The 24,917-nt window shown below is 47.1% G+C and overlaps 1 protein-coding gene across 1 annotated transcript; it reads right to left on the bottom strand.

Annotated features, from left to right (window-relative positions):
• Positions 1-8: 8 nt before the first annotated feature.
• LOC144738444 (uncharacterized) lies at positions 9-23,588 on the bottom strand. Its single transcript, XM_078621486.1, has 4 exons — positions 23,392-23,588; positions 21,663-21,730; positions 18,798-20,130; positions 9-9,968 (listed from the first exon to the last, which is right to left on the bottom strand). Exons 3-4 carry the CDS (start codon positions 20,118-20,120, stop codon positions 8,619-8,621), a joined length of 2,673 nt encoding a protein of 890 aa, XP_078477612.1. The 5' UTR covers positions 20,121-20,130; positions 21,663-21,730; positions 23,392-23,588; the 3' UTR covers positions 9-8,618.
• Positions 23,589-24,917: the final 1,329 nt, after the last annotated feature.

Below are 24,917 nucleotides of genomic sequence, written 5' to 3'. Positions count from 1 at the left end.
GATCGACATTGAGAAAGAGTCCTTTATTACACTTGGAATTGTCAACACAGTACTCCTGGAAATGTGCTCCTCATTGATCCGTACATTTAACCCTCAATGATTATGTTGTTAAACTGGTTAACAGAGGAATCGGTTCATTTCTCAGAGTAACGCGAGCATATACGGCGATAGGAAAAAGTCCTTAAAATAAATGTGACGATATTCATACGAACGGCAATAAAGAAACATGTCCCGAAGGCAAAAGTAGACCTCAATGAATTCATTGGTAGATTATGTAATTAACTAAATGTCTCGGAACAATGGTGTGCGGCAGTGTGCCTGCTTCAGCAAATGCTTATCAATTGGCTAAGGCGTCAATAAATTCGCGGGCAAGATTCTGTGATGAAAAGAAAGATTTCAACACAATAGTCTCCCTGTGAGTGTGTGGATTCGTAACATAGGTTTCTAAACGTTAAGTTTCGTCAATGAATTCATCGGTACAGTTAAAATTAACAAAAAGAACGACTAAAATACCTCTCAACGACCGTATCCATGTGACTCAATGGGCAGCAATGTTCTTCATTATCAGCTAATAGTTGACACACTCTCATCATTCTTCTTATAGTAATAAAGGACTTTCACTGTGTCTGTCTCCGTTGTCCTTTATTTGGGTTCTTACAACTTTGCCCCACACGGCCCTCGCTCAGAGCCTTCTCCGTCTCCCGCTTGGCAGCTTCGCAGCTGCCGTCGCTCACGTAGCCTTTTCTCCTCGCTCCCGATGCAGCTCCGCTGCTGGCTCTCCTCTCAGCCTCTCCGCCTTTATGCAGTCTCTCAGCTGCTCTCTCTGCAGCTCCACCGCTGCTCTCTGGTTCCCCCGTGCCCGGACACCGCTGGCCAACGGTACCGAGTCCCGTCCTGTGGCGATCGCGCCACTCTCCACCCTCTGCCCTGCGTGGCCTCCTCCCGTCTTTATTCTTACACTCTCCCCCCGTCTCTTCCGGTTCCCGCCCTTAAGAGCTTTCCCTTCTCCCCCACGTGACCTAACCCCTCCCCCCGTTACGTCATATCCGCGAGGCCGTTTACGCCCGCATTACACCACCCTCCCCCGTGGAGAAAGATTTCAGCCGTCCTCGGCTAAACAACCACAAGTATTGCGGGCGACCACCAACCATCAGACATGCAAGGACAATGAAGCATACAATAAATATAACAATAACAAGAACAGCATTAATCAATGAAAAGGGACTTCGACCGCGTGCGGGTCGCCGGCCCGTCCCGGACGGGCGGCGGCCCCCCTGCAGACCGAGAACGCGACGGGGTTTTAGGAGCGACAGGTTCAAAACTGCCTGTCGCTATTGGAGGCCCGCCAACACCACGGTCCCATTTCCCCGAAGGACCAGAGTCCGGGGTGTCCCGCAATCGTGTCTGTGGTGGGGTCGGAAGGGCGGCAGGGCTCGGTGTCCCCGCAGCCGTGGTAGGCCCACCCCGAGCAGAGTCCCCTGTCTCCTGCGGTGTCACGGCTGGTTTGTCTGTAAAAGGCACGACAGGCGCTCTTGCAGGGTCAACAGGCACCGGCAAGGGTGCGTCGGCAGCAACAGACACCGGCAAGGCAACATCAGGAGATGACGCATCCGTTCGAGGGGCCACGTATGGTTTCAAGCGAGACGTATGGACGTACCAGCGCCGAGATCCGAACCGAATGCGTGCAGACTGCGGGTTGGGAACCTCGATAAGCCGAACAGGCCCCTGCCATGGTTTATGTAATTTAGGGGAGGTCCCTGGCCGCACCTGCGGGCAATGCAGCCAGGCCATATCCCCCACGTTCCAGGGGCACTTCTCCTTTGAGCGTCGAGCGCACCATTCGTTCCGGGCCTGGGCTTTGGCCGTTGCCATGCGGGCCCCTTCCCGCGCCTCAGTGACGCGGCGAACGGTGTCCTGAATGTAATCAGGAAGAGGTTTAGTAGGTCCCCTCACTCCTGTCCCCAACTGCACATCCATCGGCGGCACGTTTTCGCGACCGTACATAAGAAAAAACGGCGAATATCCCGTAGACGCATGCGGCGTCATCCGGTATGCCGAGTACCCCAGAAATATGCAAATCCCAATCCGCTTGTTTTTCATTCACCGTGTGACACAGCATGGTGGACAGAGTCCGATTCAGCCGTTCAACCATGCTATCCGTGTGCGGGTGGTAGGGATATGTCCGGATGTTTTTAGTTCCCAGAGCCGCGCACACCTCCCCCAACAACTTTGAAGAAAAATGTCAGCCCTGATCCATGAGGAGCCTCTCCGGCGCCCCCTTGTCCATAACATACCCGAATAGAAAGGCGTCCGTAATAGACGCCGCCGACTGGTCGGGCAAGGGCCAGGCCATCGGCCAGCGGGAGAGGTACTCCACCCCAACTAGCAAGTATTTATTCCCCTCATTAACTCGAGACACTTGAATAGACTGTATTGGTGGTACATATGGGTGTTTAGGCAGCTTCCGCCGGGCACATTCGGGACACGCGTGAACGTGCCCGACGACATCCGTCGTCATGCCGTGCCAAAAGTAATCTTGCTGCAACGTCAATAGGGTCTTCTGCACCCCCAGATGTAATAGCGTGTCGCAATGCAGAGTCCTAATCAATTCGTACCGCAAGGATGCCGGTACAACAAGACGCCAGCGTTCCTGTAACCCTTCCCTCCACATCAGCAGTCCGTCGCGGAGAGCGGTTCCCGGCGTTCCCCCGGAACCCAGTCCCCCACTCTCCTTCGCAGCCCGACTCCGCAGGGTCCCCAATGAGTCGTCCAGCATTTGTTCACGAATCCATACAGCCCTTGGAAGGTTCAAAATCCCATCGGCCGGTCCCGGCCACTCTGGAGCCTCAGGCACCTCGACCGGCAACGCAACAGGCCGAGGGGGCTGTTGGATCGGCGTACACCTATGCGTCCCCGACGCGCACGCGCAAGGGGATCGCTGCGGCAACCTAGAGAGCGCGTCCGCATTCGCGTGACGCACCCCCTTCCGATGTTGAATTTGGAAGGAAAACTCCTGCAGCGTGTCCAACCATCGCGCCAACTGGCCGGATGGTTGGTCCACCTTCAGGGCATACTGCAAAGCCGCATGATCCGTGCGCACAATAAATGAACGGCCGTAGAGATACGGTCGAAATTGGCGGAGAAAATAGACAATAGCCAAAAGTTCCCGGCGAGTGACGCAGTAGCGGGTTTCGGCGGGGGACAAAACCCGGCTACCGTACGCCACCACGCGCTCCACACCGCCTTTGGACTGTGACAACACGGCCCCAATGCCCGTGTCACTCGCATCCGTATCCAGAATGAAGGGGTGATCAAAATCTGGATAGTCCAACGTCGGCGCCGTAGCCAACTGATCGCACAGGCATTTAAACGCCGCCTCCTCCGGTGGTCCCCAATCAAATTTCCGTCCTTTATCCGTAAGGAGGTGCAGAGGCCTCGCGATCGTTGCAAAGTTGGGAACAAACCTACGATAATATGCGGCAAACCCCAAAAAACAACGCACATCCTCCACCGTGGCCGGGGTTGGCCAGTCACAGACGCACGCCGTCTTGTCCGGATCCGTGGCAACCCCGTCCGCACTAACTATATGTCCCAAATAGCGCACGGACCGTTGCAGTAGGTGACATTTCTTAGGTTTAAATTTCAGATTGGCGGAGCGCATCCTGACGAACACCGCCTCCAACCTCAGTAAATGTTCGTCAAATGTGCGGCTGAAGACGATAACATCGTCTAAATATATCAGACATGTCTCCCACTGCAACCCCGTTAATACCAGTTCCATCAACCTCTGAAATGTGGCGGGGGCAGCATTCAACCCCATCGGAAGACAATTAAATTTAAATAACCCCTGCGGCGTACGGAAAGCAGTCTTTTCCCGCGAGGACTCGAGGGGAAGCTGCCAGAATCCCGAAGAGAGATCCAGCGTCGAAAAGAACTTGGCCCCCGACAAGGCATCTAGGAAATCATCCATACGCGGCAGGGGGTACGCATCTGCCACGGACACTTTATTTAATTTCCGAAAATCCACGCAAAATCGCAATTTCCCGTCTTTCTTTAAAACCAAGACAACAGGCGCGCCCCATGGGCTGTTAGATGGAGATATTATGTCCGCAGCCAACATGTCATCCACTGCCCCTCGAACATGATCTCGTTCCGCCGGACTCATCCGATGCGAGTTCAACCGAATAGGAGCAGCGTCCCCTGTGTCAATATGATGGGAAAGCAGGGAGGTGCGTCCCAAGTCCAGATCGTCGGAGCTAAACACATCGGAATAACTCAACAATAGCGCGCGAAGCGCGGAACGCTGTTCCCCGGAAAGGGAAGAATTTTCCCCGCACAATTCGGCGATCCAGCGATTACCTGGGGCCGCAGGGCCCGAAACACCGGCAACCATCTCCCGGCGGCCCAGATAATCCTGAGCCGTAAACGCCGTAGTGGCATGTGCCACAACCGTTCCAGCCGGCACACATACATTTTCCGTACTCCCATTAAGCACCTGCAAAAATGGCTGCTGGTCCGGCCGGATAATAGTCTGCGCCCCGACGAGCGCCGATCCGCCCGTTATGATAGCGGACGGTGATAACAAAACCCCAGTTGCTCCCTCCCGACCAGGTACAGGTTTCCGATATCGCAAGGGGATAAGCATCTGCGAGCCAGGTGAAATGTCAACAGATACCTCGGACAACGCCTGCACCTGGCAGACCGGGGCAGGTCGCCCCCAGGGCAACGGCAGAAATGTAATTTTTCGACCCCCCGGTAATTCGATACAGTTTTGATTAACTCTAATTAGAATGGGCATTTTGGCCAGAAAATCAGTTCCCAACAAACATTGAACCGCAAGGGACCTCGAGATCAACACAATTCCCGAGGCCGACACTCCCCCGATAGATATATTGGCGTCCACCTGGCCCACAATGCCCATGCTACCCCCGTTCGCCGCAACGCAGGAATCGTAAACCGGACGCATGGCCTCTGGTGGGATGCCCAACAGATGAAAAATGACATCCGATATAATGGTCGCGGACGCACCAGAGTCCACTAAAATGCGCACGTCAACCCCCTGTATAGAACCCGGTACAGTGGACGAACCAGTAGCGGCCGCGACAACCCGCCGTGCCAATTTACGCCACTGCGTTACTGAGCGACATGGCCCAGTCGATGGCCTCCCGTTATTAACAACACCCGGATCGCGCGGCAATGGTGATGAATGAGGTGTCAAGCCTTGCCGGGTGTCTGGTGCGCACCGACTTGCCTTCCCAGGAGGGTCCTTCCGCGGCACGTCAGCTGTCGAGGCTCCCGCGTCGGCGGTGCAGATCGCGGCCCCAGTCCACTGCGGGCCGACCACTGCGCAAAGGCGGCTGTCAGCTCCTGCAGGCCCCCCCGCCCCCCCGTCAGGAACGTACACCGCCTTCTTGGGATCCCACCCCACGGCACCTCCCTCGACGATGGGCCCCCCCGTCCACGCCGTGACTTGCTTCCAGCGGCGTAGATTAAATTGGGCATCAAGACACTTTGCGGCTGCCCGGGATGTCAGCTTTTCATGGCCACACACCGGCATAGGGATCCCCAAATCCCTGGACAGCTCGAGCATCTTGCCCAAAATGAGGGGTTCGAGTAGGTCAGGCTCCGTCTCCGGGTATGCGGCCATGGCTAACTCCAAGACAGCACCCCTGTATGCCACCGGCGATTCTTCGGGTGCCCGCTGGCGTTGAACGAACCGGCGGTGAGCATCATCCGGTGGCTCGTACGCATCCGCCATCTCGTCTAAAACTCCTCTCAATGTCTTCTTTTTCTCGGCCTTAATAGAACGGAAGAATCACACCGACTCGTCGTCGAGAAGAGTTGGCAGAACTTCCAGGGCCTCTGCGTCAGTCCACCTGGCGGAGCGCACCGCCGCCAAAAATCTGCAGGCGAAAGCACTCCAGTCGCCACCGATGGAAAATTATTTTACAGTTGTCAAGTGACGGCTGGGACTCCTTGCTGCGCCGTCTTCCGCAGGTGACTCGTCGCGTGGCATATTCAAGATGGCGTCGCACCGCAACGTGTCCAAGATGGCGGCCCCCCGCCGCGGAGGGCGCAAGATGGCGGCTTCCCGCTGTTCTTACCCTGCCACGCCCAAGATGGCATCTTCGTGCCGTGTGGCAGATGGCGCTGGCAGCGCAGGCAAAACCGCGGCCTGCCGATCACCCCCGGGCCTCCCCGACGCCGTCGCGAGGAGGTCGCACAGTTGCGCCAGTACGGTTTTCAAGGTCTCCAGCTGCTCCGCCATCTGCCTCCATCGTAAGTCAGTGTCCTCCGGCGCGGACGGGTCCACCGACGCGGCGACATCTTGAACTCCCGGACCCGAACTCGTTCCCGGTCGGATCTCCTCCTCAATCGCAGGGAGGTCCACCGCCTGAGGAAGGTCGTCGTCGTCGGATGATGTAGCAGACGATGGTGCAGGAATATTCTTTCTTCTGAGCTGTTTTGACATGCCGTTTCACTTCTGACACCAGTGTAATAAAGGACTCTTTCACTGTGTCTGTCTCCGTTGTCCTTTATTTGGGTTCTTACAACTTTGCCCCACACGGCCCTCGCTCAGAGCCTTCTCCGTCTCCCGCTTGGCAGCTTGGCAGCTGCCGTCGCTCACGTAGCCTTTTCTCCTCGCTCCCGATGCAGCTCCGCTGCTGGCTCTCCTCTCAGCCCCTCCGCCTTTATGCAGTCTCTCAGCTGCTCTCTCTGCAGCTCCACCGCTGCTCTCTGGTTCCCCCGTGCCCGGACATCGCTGGCCAACGGTGCCGAGTCCCGTCCTGTGGCGATCGCGCCACTCTCCACCCTCTGCCCTGCGTGGCCTCCTCCCGTCTTTATTCTTACACTCTCCCCCCGTCTCTTCCGGTTCCCGCCCTTAAGAGCTTTCCCTTCTCCCCCACGTGACCTAACCCCTGCCCCCGTTACGTCATATCCGCGAGGCCGTTTACGCCCGCATTACATTATTATTAGTCCCGGTATGTGCGGTATGTGTGTGTTTGGTGGTTTTGTCTCCTTGATCAATTCTTTGCGTCAAGCAGACGCTGGGTGATACGTGGTGAGTATGTGAGTGTGGGGGAGGGTCATACACACAGCTTCCTCGCTTTCTCTCGCTCGGCGGCAGCTGGAGCTGCTGCCCACTGCTGGATAAAGAGTCGGCACGACGCTCGCCGTCGGCGGCGCGATGATTCCGTCGTCAAATAGCGCCCGCAGCTCGTCTGCTGGTCGCCGTTCCTCACTCTTGTCTTGGTTCACAGCTGGTGCTGGTCGGTGTGTGTGGGTCGAACCCACGGCGCTCTCGCTGGCGCTCTCCTCTTCCTCACGGGAGGCTGGTCAGGCTCTTTCCCCTGCTGAATGAGCTGAGTCGGCACGATGCTTGTCTTTTAAGGTGCTCGACAGCGCTCGCCGCTCGTCCGCTGGCAGCTGACACCCTTGCTCGGTGGCGCTGCTGCGCTCTTTCTCCGGCTCCGTACTCTCTGGCGATGCCTGGTTGCGCGTGCAGCTGGTTCTCTGCGATGCTGGCTTGGTCGATGCTTGGGCTTCCACCCTTTCTCCCGGTTGATTGCTCGTCACTCTATCTCTCGGGCTGCAGCTGCTCGTGGGAGCTGGCACTCAGTGTAGAATAACTTTGAGCGATACTTCTTCTGTCAGCGTCGAGCTCGTACTCGGGTGACCCATTACTATTCGGCAAGCCTCTTCATTCTTGGTTGATTGCAGAGTCCCACCCCAGAGCTTGCTGCTTGCAGTGCGTTGATTTCGTAGACTCGTGGCTTCTGCTGGTGCAGCTCGTTGACGATGTGCCAGTCACGGGGGCAGGTTCCCCGGAGCCTGCCGATCGCAGCTGCTTGTGGGAGCTGGAACTCACTCTCAAAACTTGTAAATTGTATTCGCACACCTCTTGAACAACTGTGAAAGCTTAGTACAATACAACTTATCGCAATCCTTGACTTTGCAAGCAACTAAAAACATCAGGATGAATGTAGAATAAAACTCTCGGCGATACTCTGTCAGTCTATGCCGAACTCAGCACCGAGCATCACCTCGCCCCTCTTCTCTGCGAGACACAACACCCATTGTTGATCTCGAGGCCATGCCCCGGAGTCTACCCGTCGCAGTACTCTCTGTCGCTTGTAGTCTTCTGTAACTTGCAGTAGTCTCAATGTATGGGTCGTGCCTCTGTTTTTACGTGAATTTCTCTCCCCTCGGATCACCGTGTGGTTAGTCATAGGACACAACATATGCATTGTCTTTGAAACTGATTGGTCCACACCAGAGACAGCTTTCTTTCGAGCCTAGTATCAAATGGTGTTAATCCAGAGGACGCCGATAGGCGTGCTCTTTGAGTGTTTGTGATGAGGTATGATACAAAACTCCGAGTTGTTGAGGCGATTAAGCAAGCATCATATAAATGCTAATATTATTATAACAGAGTGAATGCTTGGGAGCTTATTGGCTCTCGATCCTAGTTAGAGATCTACCCAACCCACGGGGCCGCAAATACTGACTGTTCTTACTCTGCAGGTTGAACCTAGGAATGGAGTGTTCAACTTCACGTTTTTTTCATTAAATGCCTGTGACAAATGTGAAACTATTGTAGCTTCATTGTCTCAAGCTTACACATCTACAGGTTCTCCATTTGACTTTGTATTGTCTAAGAAGTCTACCCACACCTCCACTTCCACAAACTGCTGGGAGTTGCCTCGCTCTGCCTCACAGTCAGAATTCTCCTCCTGCTTCACGTTGCCTCCATTGATGTGAAGGTCCGATTTTGGAGTTGAATGTTCATCTTCACATTTTACCTTCACTTCTTCGCTCTTCACTATCACCTCTTCACATTTCACCTTCGCCTCTGCAAATTTCACCTTGATACATTTCATAGTGTCCAAGCTGGAATTTACTTCTGGTTCTTTTTTCAGGAGGGATGGGCTCATTGCAGCACTTTGACTTTCACAAGTCGATTTCAGACTACACTCCTTGGGGGTCATCTGATGCCTGTGTGTTCTCTGGTGTCTATGAAGCTGTTGTGACTGTGCAAACGCCTTCCCGCACAGAGTGCACTTGAAGGGTTTCTCTCCTGTGTGTGTTCTCTGGTGCATTTTAAGATTTGATGAATATGAAAATGCCATTTCACACACACTGCACTTGAAGGGGTTCTCTCCTTTGTGCATTCTCTGGTGGATTTGAAGATAAGATGAACTTGAAAATGCCTTCCCACACACAGTGCACTTGAAGGGTTTCTCTCCTGTGTGTGTTCTCTGGTGTTTTTTAAGATGAAATGAACTTGAAAATGCCTTCCCACACACAGTGCACTTGAAGGGTGTCTCTCCTTTGTGTGTTCTCCGGTGGTTTTTAAGATAAAATGAACTTGACAATGCCTTCCCACACACAGTGCACTTGTAGTGTTTATCTCCTGTGTGTGTTCTCTGGTGTATTTTAAGATAAGATGAACTTGAAAATGCCTTCACACACACAGTGCACTTGAAGGCTTTCTCTCCTGTGTGTGTTCTCTGGTGTTTTTTAAGAGCAGATAAATCTGAAAATGCTTTCCCACACACACTACACCTGAAGGGTTTCTCTCCAGTGTGTGTTCTCTGGTGTATTTTAAGATAAGATGAACTTGAAAATGCCTTCCCACACACAGTGCACTTGAAGGGTTTCTCTCCTGTGTGTGTTCTCTGGTGTCTTTTAAGATAAGATGAACTTGAAAATGCCTTCCCACACACACTACAATTGAAGGGTTTCTCTCCTGTGTGTGTTCTCTGGTGTATTTTAAGATAACATGAACTTGAAAATGCCTTCTCACACACAGTGCACTTGAAGGCATTTTCTCCTGTGTGTGTTCTCTGGTGTATTTTAAAAGAAGATGAACTTGAAAATGCCTTCCCACACACACTACACTTGAAGGGTTTCTCTCCTGTGTGTGTTCTCTGGTGTTTTTTAAGAGCAGATGAATCTGAAAATGCCTTCCCACACACAGTGCACGTGAAGGGTTTCTCTCCCATTGGAGATCTCTGGTCCTGTGTAAAATTTCCAGTAGAATCCATGCTGTTTGCATACTGGTCCCATTGTTGTCTTTGTCTACCGAGCCGCGCTGAGTGCCTTTGCTCCATCAGACCAATTCTGCAGAGGAAGCATCAGAAGAAGCATCAGCTGCAGACAGAAAAAAATGTCCACACCATCTTCATCAGTATCGAGGCACAGAGGAATGAATATATATACAGTCACACATGACTTACACGTCTATATTTATTCATATATTCAGGATTATCCCCAATTCGTCACACCGGCTGTTAAGGCACACAATGAGAGGGCAAAAGGTTATAAATATGCCTGGAAGCACTAGTATCTTCAAAATAAATGTTAACCCAAAACACCAAGCACACAATTTCGGCAGCCTGGCTGCAAAATAAGTATTTATACAAGCAAAATTCATTCATAATCAACGTTTTTGGGTTTAGATCGCGTTATTTATAAATGTGTCGTAACCCTCCACCACCCGACACGGCCAATCAGTAAAAAAGTGTCACGTTGACAAAAGACAAATTAGTTCACTGCTTTAGCCCACCAGTGTGTTGAAGCGCGAAACCACAACATTTACAATTTGAGTAAATGTTGTGGTTTCGCGCTTCAACACACCGGTGGGCTAAAGAGGGGTGAACTAATTTGTCTTTTGTCAACGTGACACTTTTTTACTGATTGGCCGTGTCGGGTGGTGGAGGGTTACGACACATTTATAAATAACGCGATCTAAACCCAAAAACGTTGATTATGAATAATATTGGTCGCGAAAGCCTACGTGTTAAGCAAAATTCAGCTAACATAGCAAAGGCTGTTGGGAATAATACTATTTGTATTATGCAGAAATGCATAAATAAATGTTCAATCGTGACTTTAGAGGTGTGAAGTCAGGCTCAGATTTTCTTGAATGCTTGGATGAACAGATCTAACTTGAGCAGCATATGTGCTGTTAATTTCCTGTTTCCATTCTTCCAAAAAGTTCCAGAGAGAAACTAAAATAAACGATTGTTTTGATTTAACCTCCATGTTCAATAGTGAATATAATTGACTGCAAATACAAACTTGACACTGTCACACACTGGCATGGTAAAAAGTGGTGGTGTGTCCAGAACCATGCCTGGCCGCCTTCATCGGCTCAGTATTGACGCTTCCTCCCTTCACCATGTAATTAATTTAAGATCAATCAACATAGCAGAGGCCCACAAGCAGTTCAGCTTTCACTTATCAATCATGTTTGCTGGCGGTGATAATCAAACTAATTGTTGAGTTCCTAATGCAGTGAAATAACTGCACCACAGCTCCCCACAAAGATAAACTCTTAAATACACATACATTTCACATGCATCATTAACATATATAAACAAAAATCCACCATTCATGACGAATTGCAAGTAACCTTATCCCAGTGCTAATGCCATGATAGGTGAAATTTAAGGCCATGTAAGTGTGCATTCCTTGTCAGCAGGTAATGGGAATGATCCAGGTGTCAAGGGATGACTGACAGATGAACCAGCTGCGCTCCCCACTGTCTTGCTGGGTTTTAGGAACCCAGCGTACCACGTATTCATGATGGCGTCGCTCTTCCGACCGCATCGTTGTTGCAGAGAAAATATCTATTAACTGCCCTGCAGCATACCTCACGGACCTCCTTCACAGAGGCCAATCTTGACACTGCCGGCACCAGTCATTGGCAGGTCCAATCGCCTGCCAAAAAGACTCTAGATTATATTCTATATTGATATCTTAAGGATCTGGAAGCTTCTAATACAATATAGTCTGGTTGCATCGAGGATGAATCATAGGCAGGCCAGCCTTCATTGTATAAGCCAGCAGAGATGGTAATTTAAATCAGTTCATATTCTGAATCCACATAGTAATATCTGTGGCCAAGAAGAATCACAGCTTTATTCGTTAGTTTCAAAAAAATTAACCCGTAAAAACAAAGTTTTTCACTATAAATCCTGTATATGCATGGCATCGGTTTTATTTTCTTATTCATTTCTGTTTTTCTTGAGTAAGAGTTTATCATTTTTATCACATTGGTATTTTAAACAAAAAACCCAAAATTAAGATTGAACCACTTCTACGGGGAAGTTCGAAGTTTACCTTTTTCTCTCTCTCTGGGTTTTTTGTTCTCTCTGCCTGTATATTTAGTGTACTTTTTTCTGTCTACTCATTTTTTGTCGTTCTTATGTTCTGCTCTGTCTGTGTGTCTCCGTTCTTCTTGTTTTTTATGTTTTGTCTTTCTTTGCAATTTTCACACTTAAATTCTAACTTAGCAATCTTTGAAATACGTAATCGACCAGGCTATGCGTTAATTGTGTGTTGACCGACTCTCTGTGTCGTATTACATAACATTTCGATATTTTGCTAGGTTATTTAATTTAGTGTGTTCTTTCTCCCTCTCTCCTAATGTTCAAGCCTGCATATTTTACTACGCGTTTCTTCGTACTCATTGACATGTACATTTTTTCTCTAACCCCTCCCTCTCTCTGCCTCCGCCCCCCTCTATCTATTTAAGGCCACCCCACAGAGACGATCCCCCCTCTCTGTACCTGTGTTGCTCTATGTATCTTGGTGATATCTGTCTGCTTATATGTCTGTCTATAGTTTTCTGGTTAGATTTTGTTGCTATTTCATTATACCTGATGATGATTGCTTGTGTTGCAATCGAAACGTTGTATGCTATTATTTAATTTATTATTTTATCTTTATACGTGACTTTACCGAAAGAACCAAATACGTAGTCATTTATTGATTTAAAGCTTTCGTGACTGCAGGAATTAATACTCTTTGGGTCCTTCGGTCAAGTCACGTACATAGAAAATAATAGATCACGATGTTTCGATCGCAATACAAGCAATCGTCGTCAGGTGAGAGAGAAAGCTGCTGAGACAAGGTCTTATATAGGCCTGAGATGGGTGCATCAAGGTAGGTGGATGGAGCTAGAGATGGTCCAACCAATTGAAATAAACACGAAGAAACCGTATACAAAAATATCTCAAGACAAAAAATAGTACAAATCTGTAAATAATAAAAGGGGTAAAACCTCTTCTTATATTTTGCTACTGGGAAAGGAGGTCCCATGATGTAGCTGCTCACCCCGAGCCGTCATTGTTCTGATGGTGGCGTTGTCTTTGTGCTGTGTACGCCTTTTGGCTCTGTACTCTGGTCTAACACCGTTTGAGACTAGGCTCGAAAGAAAGCCGTCTCTGGTGTGGACCAATCAGTTTCACAGACAATGCACAGATTATCACAGCATGTGTTTTGTTTGCATATTGATCGCGAGTATATTGTGGTTAATGCAGACACGATTCCTTGCAAGAGGTTTCAGTTCGGCGTTTTAACATCTTAACACCTAAATTTAGATTTGAAGCTTTCCTGACTGCAGGGATTCATATTCTTGGTTCTTTTGGTAAAGTCATCAAGTAGAAGCGAAATAATAAAATAAAAATTAAATTAAAATTTCTTACGACGTTTCGATTGCAATACGAGCAATCATCGTCAGGCGTTAAAAACACAGCAAGACATTTTTCCAAAAGTGTACAACGAATTCTTGCTGTTTTTCACACCTAAAGTCACGAAAAAGAAAACAATAAAATAAAATTTCTCACGTATCGACTGCAACACGAGCAATCATCGTCACCTGTGAAATCCACAGCAAGAAATTGTATTACTTTATTATTTCCCTTCTACGTGACTTTACCGAAAGAACCAATAATATCTTAACACCTGTTTTGTTGCCAGAAAAGGGGGGAAAACCCTCTTCTTATATGTTGCTACTGGCAAAGGAGGTCCCATGAACTAGTGAGCCAGATGAAGACGAATTAAACTTAAGCAGAGGATTAAAGCAAATGCAATCAGGCGAGGGCAGGAGGCAAGGCCCCGCGTGGCTAGGCCCCGCGTTGTAATGTTCCAACCTGGACATTGATTCCATACTCGCTGCTACTCAATTGATATCCCTACGAGAGAGAGACGGAGAGAGGCTCTATCTGGGTAAACAACAACAACCACTAGGACAATAACAACAACCACGATGTTAACTTCTCACCTTGGATCCGTAAGAGCGAGCACGGTGTAGCAGCTCGTGACGTCACTCGGCAGCAGGTGACATGACGTCACTTGCGGTGTTCAACACAATCCCCTCCCCCAACGAGCGGAGGTGTAACAGAATAAATTATGTTAATGAGACGGGCTCATGTCAAGTGATGGGGCGTGGATGCTGAACACGTCCCAATGAACTAGCGACGGTATTATTGAATAAATTATGTTAATAAACCGCCAGTTGATAGTTCTGTTTCATTTATGAGGTACTCGCGGAAAGCACCCGGCGTTAGCCCGGGGGAAACATTTATTGAAAAACTTCTCAAAAAACTTAAAAACATAACATACAAAAAAATTTTTTTAGATGATTATCTCATTAATAAAAATTTTAATAAAACCCAACGCATGGTGGAAAATATACTTACACTCGAGCGTCAAGATTCGATTCTTTAGATCACGCACAGGAATCGAAGGTTATAGATTTATTTAGAATCGGCCTATTCCTGTTTAATCGATACCACAAACGCTGAGCAGATATCGATTCACGCCACACACTTCATGGTCATTTCCCCCCCCCCCCCCCTAAATACAAAAGTGTATTTTTTTAATTTTTGCATGGTGTACATTTTGCAAAGTACCCACATGGCAAATTTCAAGTTTGTTGCATGTCGGGAAGTACGCTAAACATTTTGAACAGACAACACATTAACAAATTTTCCTTTTATATATCGAAGACTAGCTTGACTACCCGACTTCGCCCGGGAATTTGATTCACCACGCCCGGCCGCCTTTGTCTCCCCAGTGGCGATGTTCACACACCACATCAGTTACTCGTTTGAGGCTGAGTCGACCGAGGGGAAGCCCAGGACAAGTAAAAAATAATCCTGGTGGCCGTGAGGGGGAATCGAACTCGGGTCGCCGGGTTCGTAGCGCAGCGCGCTCACCGCACATCATCTCTAAAACACAGAAGTGAGATGGCTTTCTAAAGGTTGATCACTGGCCAGAGTTTTTGAGTTGCGAGAGCCACTCCAAAGATATCTTTTAGAATAACAGTCACCACTAGCAGCACATTTCAGTGACACAGAATGGGTCGCAAAAGTTGCTCACTTGTGTGACATATTCAGCCTGCTCAACGTACTCAATCTGTAATTTCAGGGGAGATCGACAACTCTGTTCAATTCAGCAGATAAAGTGGCTGCATTCAAAGCCAAACTGGAATTATGGGGGCGACGAGTGAACATTGGAACTTTTGACATGTTTCAAACACTAGCAGAGATTTTGAAAGAGACTGAGCCAGGGCCTTTCTCCCAGCTGGTGCATTAAAACCTATCTCAGCTTTTAAAACAGTTTGAGCTTTACTTCCCAACCACAAAAGACCCCCGAACTGGGAAGGAATGGACCCGCGACCCATTTGTGAATAAGCCAGGTGAATCGACTTTGTCTGTGCTAGAAGAGGATCAACTGCTTGAGATCGCAAATGAAGGTGGCCTTAAAAGTATGTTTGAGACAACTTCAAATCTCGATACGTTCTGGATTAAAGTCAAGGCGGAATATCCTGAGATTGTCACAAAAGCACTGAAAAGCCTGCTTCCATTTCCAACATCCTATCTTTGTGAAGCAGGGTTTTCTGCAGTGACAGCAACCAAAACGAGATTATGGAGTAGACTGGACATAGGCAACACACTTCGGGTGTCACCGTCTCCCATCACCCCCAGATGGGACCATCTAGTTACAGGAAAACAAGCTCAGGGCTCCCACTGATTCTGCATTATGGCGAGTTGTATAATTATTTCATATTACAATATAATAATAACATAAATAAAGTGCACAATAAATATAATGCTCTTGAATCATCATCAAACCATCCCTGCACCCCCTCGCTGGTCCGTGAAAAAATAGTCTTCTTACTAATCGTGATAACACGAAGATTCTCGCTTTAACTTTTACTGATTATGTTTTAGTGTAATTCTATCAGGTCTCAGAATTCAGATCTCGCCGAAGGATACAGTTCTTATAATTAAGATCATTATGCATGAAATTAGGAAGGAACCACTCAAACACTTCTGTGTTAAGCAACTTTAATTTCTAAACGAAAACATAACACTCTAATATGCGAACTCTTATGCTTGGAATTGTCAACACTGTACTCCTGGAGATGTGCTCCTCATTGATCGGTACATTTAACCCTCAATGATTACGTTGTTAAACTGAGTAACAGAGCAATCGATTAATTCCTCAGAGTAACGCGAGCATAGGAAAAAGTCCTTAAAAATAATGTGACGATATTCATACGAACGGCAATAAAGAAACATGTCCCGAATGCAAAAGCAGACTTTAATGAATTCATTGGTAGATTATGTAATTCACTAAATGTCTTGGAACAATGGTGTGCGGCAGTGTGCCTGCTTCAGCAAATGCTCATCAATTGGCTAAGGCTTCAATAAAATCGCGGGCAAGATTCTGTGATCAAAAGAAAGATTTCAACACAAGTCTCCCTGTGAGTGTGTGGATTCGTAACGTAGGTTTCTAAACGTTTTAGCTAATTAACAAAAAGAACGACTAAAAAACTTCTCAATGACCGTATCCACGTGACTCAATGGGCAGCAATGTTCTTCACTATCAGCTAATACTTGACACACTCTTATCATTATTCTTATTATTATTAGTCCCGGTATGTGTGTGTTTGGTGGTTTTGTCTCCTTGATCAATTCTATGCGTCAGGTAGACGCTGGATGATACGTGGTATGCGAGTGTGGGGCAGGGTCATATACACAGCTTCCTCGCTCTCTCTCTCTCGCTCGGCGGCAGCTGGAGCTGCTGCCCACTGCTGGATGAAGAGTCGGCACGACGCTCGACGTCGGCGGTGCGCGATGATTCCGTCGTCAGATAGCGCCCGCAGCTCGTCTGCTAGTCGCCGTTCCTCACTCGTGTCTTGGTTCACAGCTGGTGCTGGTCGGTCCGTGTGGCTCGAACCCACGGCGCTCTCCTCTTCCTCACGGGCGGCTGGTCAGGTTCTTTACCCTGCTGGATGAGCTGAGTCGGCACGATGCTTGTCTTTGAAGGTGCTCGACAGTGCTCGCCGCTCGTCCGCTGGCAGCTGACACCCGTGCTCTGTGGTGCTGCTGCGCTCTCTCTCCGGCTCCATGCTCTCTGGCGATGCCTGGTTGCGCGGTCAGCTGGTTCTCTGCGATGCTGGCTTGGTCGATGCTTGGGCTTCCACCCTTTCTCCCGGTTGATTGCTCGTCGTTGCTCGTCACTCTATCTCTCGGGCTGCAGCTGCTCGTGGGAGCTGGAACTCAGTGTAGAATAACTTTGAGCGATACTTCTTCTGTCAGCGTCGAGCTCGTACTCGGGTGACCCATTACTATTCGGCAAGCCTCTTCATTCTTGGTTGATTGCAGAGTCCCACCCCAGAGCTTGCTGCTTGCAGTAAGTCAACTCTGCGTTGATTTCGTAGACTCGTGGCTTCTGCTGGTGCAGCTCGTTGACGATGTGCCAGTCACGGGGGCAGGTTCCCCGGAGCCTGCCGATCGCAGCTAATCATGGGAGCTGGAACTCTCTCTCAAAACTTTTGAATTGTATTCGCACACCTCTTAAAAACTGTGAAGGTTTAGTACAATACAACTTATCGCAATCCTTGACTTTGCAAGCAACTCAAAACATCAGGATAAATGTAGAATAAAACTCTCAGCGATACTCTGTCGGTCCATGCCGAACTCAGCACATAGCAGTACCTCGCCCCTCTTCTCTGCGAGACACAACACCCATTGTTGATCTCGAGGCCATGCCCCAGAGTCTGCCCGTCGCAGTACTCTCTGTCGCTTGTAGTCTTCTGTAACTTGCAGTAGTCTCAATGTATGGGTCGTGCCTCTGTTTTTACGTGAATTTCTCTCCCCTCGGATCACCGTGTGGTTAGTCATAGGACGCAACATATGCATTGTCTTTGAAACTGATTGGTCCACACCAGAGACAGCTTTCTTTCGAGCCTAGTATCAAATGGTGTTAATCCAGAGGACGCCAATAGGCGTGCTCTTTGAGTGTTTGTGATGAGGTATGATACAAAACTCCGAGTTGTTGAGGCGATTAAGCAAGCATCATATAAATGCTAATATTATAATAACAGAGTGAATGCTTGGGAGCTTATTGGCTCTCGATCCTAGTTAGAGATCTACCCAACCCACGGGGCCGCAAATACTGACTGTTCTTACTCTGCAGGTTGAACCTAGGAATGGAGTGTTCAACTTCATGTTTTTTTCATTAAATGCCTGTGACAAATGTGAAACTATTGTAGCTTCATTGTCTCAAGCTTACACATCTACAGGTTCTCCATTTGACTTTGTATTGTCTAAGAAGTCTACCCACACCTCCACTTCCACAAACTGCTGGGAGTTGCCTCGCTCTGCCCCACAGTCAGAATTCTCCTGCTTCACGTTGCCTCCATTGATGGGAAGGTCCGATTTTGGAGTTGAATGTTCATCTTCACATTTGACCTTCACTTCTTCGCTCTTCACTGTCACTTCTTCGCTCTTCACCGTCGCCTCTTCAAATTTCACCTTGATACATTTCATAGTGTCCAAGCTGGAATTTACTTCTGGTTCTTTTTTCAGGAGGGATGGGCTCATTGCAGCACTTTGACTTTCACAAGTCGATTTCAGACTACACTCCTTGGGGGTTTTCTGATGCCTGTGTGTTCTCTGGTGTCTATGAAGCTGTTGTGACTGTGCAAACGCCTTCCCGCACAGAGTGCACTTGAAGGGTTTCTCTCCTGTGTGTGTTCTCTGGTGTATTTTAAGATATGATGAATATGAAAATGCCATTTCACACATACTGCACTTGAAGGGGTTCTCTCCTTTGTGCATTCTCTGGTGGATTTCAAGATAAGATGAACTTGAAAATGCCTTCCCACACACAGTGCACTTGAAGGGTGTCTCTCCTGTGTGTGTTCTTCGGTGTTTTTTAAGATAAAATGAACTTGACAATGCCTTCCCACACACAGTGCACTTGAAGGGTTTATCTTCTGTGTGTGTTCTCTGGTGTATTTTAAGATAAGATGAACTTGAAAATGCCTTCCCACACACAGTGCACTTGAAGGCTTTCTCTCCTGTGTGTGTTCTCTGGTGTTTTTTAAGAGCAGATAAATCTGAAAATGCTTTCCCACACACACTACAACTGAAGGGTTTCTCTCCAGTGTGTGTTCTCTGGTGTATTTTAAGATAAAATGAACTTGAAAATGCCTTCCCACACACAGTGCACTTGAAGGCTTTCTCTCCTGTGTGTGTTCTATGGTGTTTTTTAAGATAAGATGAACTTGAAAATGCCTTCCCACACACACTACAATTGAAGGGTTTCTCTCCTGTGTGTGTTCTCTGGTGTATTTTAAGATAACATGAAATTGAAAATGCCTTCCCACACACAGTGCACTTGAAGGGTTTCTCTCCTGTGTGAGTTCTCTGGTGTTTTTTAAGATGAGATGAATTTGAAAATGCCTTCCCACACACACTACAATTGAAGGGTTTCTCTCCTGTGTGTGTTCTCTGGTGTATTTTAAGATAACATGAACTTGAAAATGCCTTCTCACACACAGTGCACTTGAAGGCATTTTCTCCTGTGTGTGTTCTCTGGTGTATTTTAAAAGAAGATGAACTTGAAAATGCCTTCCCACACACACTACAATTGAAGGGTTTCTCACCTGTGTGTGTTCTCTGGTGTATTTTAAGATAACATGAACTTGAAAATGCCTTCTCACACACAGTGCACTTGAAGGCATTTTCTCCTGTGTGTGTTCTCTGGTGTATTTTAAAAGAAGATGAACTTGAAAATGCCTTCCCACACACACTACACCTGAAGGGTTTCTCTCCTGTGTGTGTTCTCTGGTGTTTTTTAAGAGCAGATGAATCTGAAAATGCCTTCCCACACACAGTGCACTTGAAGGGTTTCTCTCCCATTGGAGATCTCTGGTCCTGTGTAAAATTTCCAGTAGAATCCATGCTGTTTGCATACTGGTCCCATTGTTGTCTTTGTCTACCGAGCAGCGCTGAGTGCCTTTGCTCCATCAGACCAATCCTGCAGAGGAAGCATCAGAAGAAGCATCAGCTGCAGACAGAAAAAAATGTCCACACCATCTTCATCAGTATCGAGGCACAGAGGAATGAATATATACACAGTCACACATGACTTACACGTCTATATTTATTAATATATTCAGGATTATCCCCAATTCGTCACACCGGCTGTTAAGGCACACAATGAGAGGGCAAAAGGTTATAAATATGCCTGGAAGCACTAGTATCTTCAAAATAAATGTTAACCCAAAACACCAAGCACACAATTTCGGCAGCCTGGCTGAAAAAGAAGTATTTATACAAGCAGAATTCATTCATAATCAACGTTTTTGGGTTTAGATCGCGTTATTTATAAATGTGTCGTAACCCTCCACCACCCGACACGGCCAATCAGCAAAAAAGTGTCACGTTGACAAAAGACAAATTAGTTCACTGCTTTAGCCCACCGGTGTGTTGAAGCGCGAAACCACAACATTTACTCAAATTGTAAATGTTGTGGTTTCGCGCTTCAACACACCGGTGGGCTAAAGCAGTGAACTAATTTGTCTTTTGTCAACGTGACACTTTTTTACTGATTGGCCGTGTCGGGTGGTGGAGGGTTACGACACATTTATAAATAACGCGATCTAAACCCAAAAACGTTGATTATGAATAATATTGGTCGCGAAAGCCTACGTGTTAAGCAAAATTCAGCTAACATAGCAAAGGCTGTTGGGAATAATACTATTTGTATTATGCAGAAATGCATAAATAAATGTTCAATCGTGACTTTAGAGGTATGAAGTCAGGCTGAGATTTTCTTGAATGCTTGGATGAACAGATCTAACTTCAGCAGCATATGTGCTGTTAATTTCCTGTTTCCATTCTTCCAAAAAGTTCCAGAGAGAAACTAAAAAAAGCGATTGTTTTGATTTAACCTCCATATCCAATAGTGAACATAATTTACTGCAAATACAAACTTGACACTGTCACACACTGGCATGGTAAAAAGTGGTGGTGTGTCCAGAACCATGCCTGGCCGCCTTCATCGGCTCAGTATTGACGCTTCCTCCCTTCACCATGTAATTAATTTAAGATCAATCAACATAGCAGAGGCCCACAAGCAGTTCAGCTTTCACTTATCAATCATGTTTGCTGGTGGTGATAATCAAACTAATTGTTGAGTTCCTAATGCAGTGAAATAACTGCACCACAGCTCCCCACAAAGATAAACTCTTAAATACACATACATTTCACATGCATCATTAACATATATAAACAAAAATCCACCATTCATGACGAATTGCAAGTAACCTTATCCCAGTGCTAATGCCATGATAGGTGCAATTTAAGGCCATGTAAGTGTGGATTCCTTGACAGCAGGTAATGGGAATGATCCAGGTGTCAAGGGATGACTTACAGATGAACCAGCTGCGCTCCCCACTGTCTTGCTGGGTTTTAGGAACCCAGCGTACCACGTATTCATGATGGCGTCGCTCTTCCGACCGCATCGTTGTTGCAGAGAAAATATCTATTAACTGCCCTGCAGCATACCTCACGGACCTCCTTCACAGAGGCCAATCTTGACACTGCCGGCACCAGTCATTGGCAGGTCCAATCGCCTGCCAAAAAGACACTAGATTATATTCTATATTGATATCTTAAGGATATGTAAGCTTCTAATACAATATAGTCTGGTTGCATCGAGGATGAATCATAGGCAGGCCAGCCTTCATTGTATAAGCCAGCAGAGATGGTAATTTAAATAAGTTCATATTCTGAATCCACAGAGTAATATCTGTGGCCAAGAAGAATCACAGCTTTATTCGTTAGTTTCTAAAAATGCTTGTCCTGGTGAGGGTCGCGGTGGCAGCATGCTGAGAAGGGCAGTCCAGGCCTCCCTTTCCCTGGCGACAGACTATAGTTCCTCCTGGAGAATTCCCAAGCATTCCCAGGCCAGCCGAGTGACATTGTCCCGCCAGCATGTCCTGGGCCAGCCCTGGGGTCTTCGACCCAGTGGGACGTATACACTATGAGATCTCTTTTACCAGTGGAAAAATATAGTAGTAGGTTTTTCCCCTTAAAAACTGGTAAAGGTGTTAGATGTGTACCAGTTTAAAAGGGTAAAAACCTACTACCAGTGGGACGTGTCTGATAGAGTTCCAGGGGGAGTCTATTGGGGGGCATCCTTACATATATTCTATATTGATATCACCCCTAGAGCCAGTCCCAGGGGTTGGGTTCACCAACAAGCACCTCGTGGCCGCGTGATGGCTAAGGGGTGCAATGCTGTGCGTCAAACATCCGCAGGATGAAGGGTGAGGAGCGGGTGCGATTCCAGTATGGCAGGGAGAAGGATGGTCTCAGGTATCAGTTTTGTTGCCAGATAAATGGGTAAAAAAAACTATTATCATATTTTGCTACTGGCAAAGGAGGTTCCAATGGTGGAAATGCTTACCCCGAGCTCAACTACTCTGATGGTGCTTGTCTTTGAGTTGTACACCTTTTGGCGTCATCTGGTCCAACACCATGTGAGACTAGGCTCTAAGAAAAGCTGTCTCTGGTGTGGCCCAATCAATTTCAAGGACAGTGCATACATTATCAGAGTTATGTTTTTTGTTTGCATTCTGACCGCAGGTATTGTGGTCAATGCAAACATGACTCCTTGAAAAAAAAGGTGTCAGTTGTGTTGCCAGATAAAAGAGTAAAAACCCAATTATCATATTTTGCTAGTGGCAAAGGAGGTTCCAATAAAAAAAAAATTCACGTTTCGACAGCAACACGAGCAATCATCAGGGTGTGAAAAACACAGTAAGACAATTTTCCTAAATTTTCAATACATTTCTTACTGTTTTTCACACCTAAAGTCACGTAGAAGAAAATAAAATAAAAAATTATCACATTTCGACTGCAACACGTATTACTTTATTTTCCTTCTCCGTGACTTTACCGAAAGAACCAATAATATCTTAACACCTATTTTGTTGCCAGAGAAGGGGAAAAACCTCTTCTTATATGTTGCTACTGGCAAAGGAGGTCCCATGAAGTAGTGAGCCAGATGAAGACGAATTAGACTTAAGCAGAGAATTAAAGCAAATGCAATCAGGGGAGGGCAGGAGGCAAGGCCCCGCGTGGCTAAACCCGCGTTCTAATTTTCCAACCTGGACATCGATTCCATACTCGCTGCTACTCAATTGATATCCCTACGAGAGAGAGACGGAGAGAGGCTCTACCTGGGTAAACAACAACAACCACCACAACAACCACGATGTTAACTTCTCACCTCGGATCTGTAACAGCGCGCGCGGTGCAGCATCTTCCCGCTATAAAGTGACGTCACGCGGCAGCAAGCGGTGACATGACGTCACTGGCGGGCTTGAACACAATCCCCTCCATATTCTTAGGTTTTTTCGGTAAAGTCACGTAGGTAAAACATCAAAATTAATGAAAATAAAATAATACAAAAATCACGACGTTTCGGAGGCAAAACGAAACGTCGTGATTTTTGTTTTATTTTCATTAATTTTGATGTTTTACCTACGTGACTTTACCGAAAAAACCTAAGAATATGAATCCTTGCAGTCACGAAAGCTTCAAATCTAGAACAATCCCTTCCCCCAACGAGCGGCGGTGTAACTGAATAAATTATGTTAATGAGACGGTCTCCTGTGTAGTGATGAGCCATAAATGTTGAACTTGTCGCAATGAAATAGCGATATGTATGAATAAATTATGTTAATTAACCGCCAGTTGATAGTTTCAGTTTCATTTATTAGGTACTAGCGGGAAGCACCCGGCGTTGCCCGGGGGAAACATTTATTGAAAAACTTCTCAAAAAACTTATAAACATAACAAATACAAATGAAAAAAAATTTAGATTTTCATCTTATTCATAAAATTTATACAAATTTTTTTTTTTTTATAAATTTAAATAAAACCCAACGCGCGGTGGAAAATAAACTTGCGGCTCGCCCGTCAAAATTTTATTCTTTAGATAGCGCAAAGGAATCGAAGGTTGTAAATGTATTTAGAATCGGCTTATTCAGTTTGATCGATACCACAAACGCTCAGAAGATATCGATTCTCGCCACATACTTCATGGTCATCCCCCGCCCCCCCCAAAATACAAATGTTTATTTTTTTTATAATTTTTGCATGGTGTACATTTTGCAAAGTACCACATGGAAAATTTCAAGTTTGTTGCATGTCGGGAAGTACGCTACACATTTTGAACAAACACATTCACAAATTTTCCTTTTATATATAGAAGACTAGCTTGACTACCCGGCTTCGCCCGGGACTTGGATTCACCACGCCCGGCCGCCTTTGTCTCCCCAGTGGCGATGTTCACACACCACATCAGTTACTCGTTTGAGGCTGAGTCGACCTAGGGGAAGCCCAGGACCAGTAAAAATAATCGTTGTGGCCGTGAGCGGGAATCAAACTCGGGTCGCCGGGTTCGGAGCGCAGCACGCTCACCACACATCATCTCTAAAACACACAGAAGTGAGATGGCTTTCTAAAGGTAGATCACTGGCCAGAGTTTTTGAGTTGCGAGAGCCACTCCAGAGATATGTTTAAGGAAAACAGTCACCACTGGCAGCACATTTCAGTGACACAGAATGGGTCGCAAAACTTGCTCACTTGTGTGACATATTAAGCCTGCTCAACGTACTCAATCTGTCATGTCAGGGGAGATCGACAACTCTGTCCAATTCGGCAGATAAAGTGGCTGCATTCAAAGCCAAACTGGAATTATGGGGGCAACGAGTGAACATTGGAACTTTTGGCAGGTTTCAAACACTAGCA

The sequence above is a fragment of the Lampetra planeri genome, chromosome 82 (genome assembly GCF_965212315.1).
Source record: "Lampetra planeri chromosome 82, kcLamPlan1.2.h2, whole genome shotgun sequence".
NCBI lineage: Eukaryota > Metazoa > Chordata > Hyperoartia > Petromyzontiformes > Petromyzontidae > Lampetra > Lampetra planeri.
This window is presented reverse-complemented; position numbering and strand designations above follow the sequence as displayed.

Coding starts and splice junctions, on each gene's coding strand:
- LOC144738444 (XM_078621486.1), bottom strand. CDS start 20,120: ATGGAGCAAAGGCACTCAGCGCTGCTCGGTAGACAAAGACAACAATGG. Junction 9,969..18,797: donor AGTGCACTCTGTGCGGGAAG/GCGTTTGCACAG, acceptor GTGTGTGGGAAG/GCATTTTCAGATTCATCTGC.